General features: G+C 43.3%; 1 protein-coding gene across 6 annotated transcripts in view; it reads right to left on the minus strand.

Moving 5' to 3' along the window:
- Nucleotides 1-5119, minus strand: part of TNIK (TRAF2 and NCK interacting kinase) — a 357471-nt gene that overhangs the window by 84503 nt on the left and 267849 nt on the right. For all 6 annotated transcript variants that reach the window (XM_019503300.1, XM_019503299.1, XM_019503298.1 and 3 more), the window contains exon 12: nucleotides 4140-4344. In XM_019503300.1, the coding sequence (XP_019358845.1) occupies nucleotides 4140-4344 (205 nt within the window). The remainder of the gene's footprint in view (nucleotides 1-4139; nucleotides 4345-5119) is intronic.

A 5119-nucleotide genomic window follows, 5' to 3' on the forward strand; every position in this document is an offset into this window, starting at 1 on the left:
TCTAGTACAACGGGGGGGGGGGGTTCCCCACATACGTCAGCAGCCTAAAAGCCTACTAATGGCACTCAGACCTTTTCTACTGATACTTTTCTATGCAGGTATTTCTGGTCATTGCCAAAGGAAGGCTGTGAGATTGTGGATAGAAGGCCAAGTGGTCTTGAGAAGGCTTACTAAGGTGTGGTTGACATTATGAGAAAGTTCAAGAATGGTTGGTTTAGGACCATCCAATGAGGAGAACATATAAGTAATGAGATGAAACCAAAACAAGGAAAAGCCCAGTATGGTTCTCAGGAAGAATTTCTTGTTGATGAGTTCTACTAGGAGCAGGGCAGAAGGACGGAAGAAATCCATTTCATCGCTGGAACCCTAATAGGCGTTTCATAATCTCTAATTAATAAAATTCTATCATATAAACCTTGCAATTCTGAAGTCTGAGCAGAGCATTCTTCTAGGTCGATCCCCTGGTGCTGCTCTGACTTCCAACCGACTCATTCATTTATGCGGTTGACCTGGTGGATGGGGTTTTATTATGCATTTGGACTTTCTCTATTGACATCGTGATACGTCTGGCACTAAAAGACAAGATGACTTTGAAGCCACCCAAAAGCCAAAGACAAAGCGCGTTTATTTGCCCTGGATGTTCCACCGAGTCCTAAAGACCAATTTTATATGAGTAAAAATTTGCAGCAGCAAATCTGTCAGCAGCCTGCATCTTCAATCAATTTCACTTTCCTGCATCATGGAAGAGTCATTTGCATGCACCTGACCCAGTTCTCTCAATCAAATATTGCTCTCAGTTAATCACCGTAAATCAAGAATAATGTGACTGGAGGTGGTGTTAAGCTGGCATAAGCAAGTGAAGAGTCAGGTCTCAAGTAAGAATGTACTGCTGCAGCTGAAGTATTTGGATTTAATTCAATGTTTAAGTTAACAAAAGAAATCGCTAACCTGGATAAACCCAATGATCAGCCCAACAGTCTAGTATCGTGTTTCGTACAGAAGTCAGGGTCAGATACTCCAGAAGAAGATACAAACAACCTTGCAGTAGGCAGCTACGGAATAACCTGCTTTAGGGAAATTTTCCTTCTCAGCCTTACTGTTTGATGTTGGCCTGTGCCTTGAAGTATAAGGGTTTATTTTCTTCCCCCAAAAATTCACCTTATTTTAAAATCCTTAGTACAATATCTCTAGATTTCTTGCTAGCCATATTAATGACATCCAGTAAACGGACCACTTATATACTGAACAACCAACCCTTGGCATATAGGCAAATACATGTTCAAAAGTCTGATTCAAATGGTGCCACTTGGAGAACACCAATGTGCAACCGCAAGCTCCCATACCATGGGACTAAGTACCCTTCTGCACACTCTAGCCACACGTGCATTTTTGTGGGTATTTCCATTGCACTCGCATTTCCAAATATGACCAACAGAAATGTATAAAGCAGCAGTACCAGCAATTGTAAAAACTTAAAAATGAAAAACAGTTGAAATGATAGATTGTTTTTGTCTGGCTTAAAATGCCAATGGCTAGATGTTTTCACTATCATGCTCTTATTTAGCAAGTTGAGAGAAAACTCCTGAAAAAGGAAGCTGGTACTCAAAATATCAGCCAAAAGCACAACATGCACTATCAGGTATTAGGCTAGCAACTGCTCAATGCACAGCTTCTTGCTCCTGTCGTGCCAGACCATGAGCTGCATCAGAAGGCTGAGTGTAAGGTCTCAGACAGGAGAAAAGGCCCAGCAACACGCTGTTCTTTGTAAAACTCTACAGCAATTTTATTTAAGATCATGGAACAAAACGTGAAGTTGACATCTGAACCTGTCTTGGGTTGAGGACAATATTTAGTTTCGGCTGCATTTTCTTCTCTTCTGCTGTGTGACATGGCAAAAATAGCTTAAAGGCCTCTCTCTTCCCTCCACTCTCCCCCATCCCTTTGGCACAGAATATATTTCCCTTTTATTTTAAAACCTAACATTTCATAGCAACATGTTATGCAAAAGGGAGGAAGTAAGAGCCGGGGGGGGACAGTCATGTGGAACAAAGGCATTAGTTTGAAATGTTGGATGCAGTGATAATTACTTTTTAATGATGAGAAAGACTGGAAAGAGAAAAATGGCTGATATCTCCAGAGCCAAATGCATACTACAGGCTTTATCCTGCAAGGTACTCAGTGCCTTAGCTCCCAGTGAAATCAGCTTCTCACAGAATGGAGCCCCCTGGAACTTTTCCAAGAGCTCTAAACTCGAACCTTGTTTGGGGAAGAGGAGAGGAGAGGGAACGATTTGCTTCAATTTGAAGGGAATATATTAATACACTAGCAAGTATTGTATTCATTACAGGATTTCAGCTAATCTGGTGTCTGCTTTTATTCTTCTGTTGTTCCATTCCTCCAGTGCTTGCAGCAACATCAATTTACAATGGGAGCACTGGCTTTCCTTATGACAGTCCTTAGATTATCATTTACTGCTGCAGTGGATTTTTTGTTTCTTTTTTTGCCCAATTTATTTCTCTTTTCAAAGCCACTCTTTTGACTGTCAATGGTACACAGCAAAAAACAACCCTGACCTACAATTTATTGAGTGCAGAACATTCTGCACACTAACGACGTTACAGACCTACATATTTACCAGACTGAAAAATGCTTAGCTTGTGATTTGCCCCTCTGCTGTTTTTAGCCCTGAAGGAAGTTAACAGAACTGCCTTGAAGAAGAACCCCTCACTGCTCTAACATGGCACACAAATCAGTTGCTTGAAATTCTTTCATATCTAAGCTTCTAGCCTATGGTATATTGAATAGAAACCTAGAAAGTATACAGAGATTTAGGTTAAATATACCAGACGTGCTGTCCGATTCAAATTAATGCAGTGGATGCCCTGGTCATTCATTTGCTGCAAGTTCCCCCCACCCCACAAGACCTACCGGTGACCTCTGAAAAGCTCACTTGATTGCATTTAATGCATGAACCCTTAAATGAGGCTGCCGGGATGACTTTGGGATGAAATGGATTACGGGCTTCTTGGTACAAAGCCAAATCACAAAAGGTAAAAAAACAAAAAAAACCCCAGGAAACTAATGGCAGGTAGATTCAAAACAAAATTAAGTGGCTCATGCATGGTGAGTAATTGGTCCGTGGGGATTTGCAGATACACCGAGCCACAGAGACATATACTGCAGCTGGATTTGGAGTGGGGTGGAGTTCTATGATCAATAGTGGCTGAAGTTAGTACATAAGACGACGGTAATTAAATCTCATACTTAGGGATGTAAATGGATTATTAGAGAAATTTGCTCCTCCCCCTTCCATGCACCTAACTGCAGTTGGCTAAGACTGAAATTCAGAGAGAGGTGACGAGCACTGAATGTGTGGGGTTGGGGGGGGGGTGTGGGTTTGAGTTTTCTTGCAATTTATACATATCAAGCATAGGCTACTGCAAAGGGTAGGATAACGAGCTTGATGCATCACTGGTATGTCTGGCATGGCAAAATTTAGGTTTCCATCGAAGGTGAGAGATGTAATGCAACCAATGCCTCTGCTGTAAGGCATTTTTGTTGTTGTTATTTCTTTCCCTTATGGAGAATGTGAATGTGGGCTGGGAAGTAAGGGCATGAGGGGATGCCCTCCTTGGTTTGGAGGCAGGGCAGTGGGGAAGAGGGGGTGCTTCTGAGTATTAGGCTTTTGGGAGCATTGCTTTTATCTCATTATTTTAATTTTTTTTCTGTTTCTGTATATTTTTTGTCTTATTGTAAGCTGTACCGAGCCTCTTTTGGGAAAAGTGGCATGTACGTCACATAAATAAAACCTAAACCTGATGATAGCTTCTGTGGACTCTTTTCAGGTCATTGTAACAAAGGGCTCATTATATTATTATTTTTCTATATTATTATGTTATTAGTACATTATCTATGGAGAAGATAGAAAGTACTTCAACATCATAGAGGAGGGTGGTTTAAGGACATATATGGAACAGATGAACAGGTTTTTCGTTCAGTGTAACAAAGCATTTAGGTTTATGCATGAGGTTAGAAAATAGTCTTTAAAAAAGCAGATGGAGAACACTATCTCAGCGACTGCTACACATAAAACATTACAGCAGCATTAAAAGTCCCCTTGCATGACCCAGATCAATTACCTCCTCCAGCCTTCGTCTTTGCTCCTTCTGCTCCTCGATGCGTTTCTGCCGCTCTGCCAGAAGTTGCCTCTTGTGCTCTTCATTCTCTCGCTGCTGCTGTTCTAGCTGCTGCCGGCGCAAGGCCTCTGAGCGCTCCTTATTTGCTAGTTGAAGCCTCAAGAAATCCCGTCTCAGGGTTGATTCTCCAGGCAGATTGAGGATGGAGCTTCATGGGGAAGAAGCACCAGACAAGTTGGAAAGCCTGTTTTTAAGCCTCTGATGACAGTAAAAGGGAAAATTCTGCATGTTTCTCTAAGTTTAGCTCCCTTTCCTTCTTGGCTTTGTACTTCACCAGTGAAAGCATTTGGATAAAACAGGGTGGGGACAGGAGAGTGCTGGGACAGTAACTGGTAGAGAAAAGGAGAAGATTACAGTAAGAGGTGGGGAGGGCAGTTTAAATTTATCCCACATTGCTCTTCAGTCTCACTGTCTTCGCAGTGATCCAAGAGAAAAACTTTTTGTGAGGGACCATTCTTGCATTTGTGGCTTGGTTCACATAAGAGAATACATGTTCTGCAAGATGAACATGGGCCGGCAGTGTGGGGAGGCAGTTAGGAAGGCAAACCGCACCTTGTCATGCATCCACAGATGCATCTCGAGCAGGTCCAAGGAGGTGATCCTCCCCCTCTATGCGGCACTGGTCAGGCCGCAGCTGGAGTACCGCGTCCAGTTCTGGGCGCCACACTTCAAGAGGGATGTGGACAGCATGGAGAGGGTCCAGAGGAGGGCCACTCGCATGATCAGGGGACTGCAGGGCAGGCCCTATGAGGAGAGACTACGGGACCTGAACCTGTTCAGCCTCCACAAGAGAAGGCTGAGGGGGGAATCGAGTGGCCTGTTATAAACTAGTCAGGGGGGGATCAGCGGGCATTGGGGGAGTCCCCGTTCCCCTGAGCACTGCCAGGAGTGACCGGGAATAACGGTCACAAGCTGGCAGAGGG

This window comes from Gavialis gangeticus, unplaced genomic scaffold (genome assembly GCF_001723915.1).
Source record: "Gavialis gangeticus isolate Ggan-Ray unplaced genomic scaffold, GavGan_comp1, whole genome shotgun sequence".
Classification (NCBI taxonomy): domain Eukaryota; kingdom Metazoa; phylum Chordata; order Crocodylia; family Gavialidae; genus Gavialis; species Gavialis gangeticus.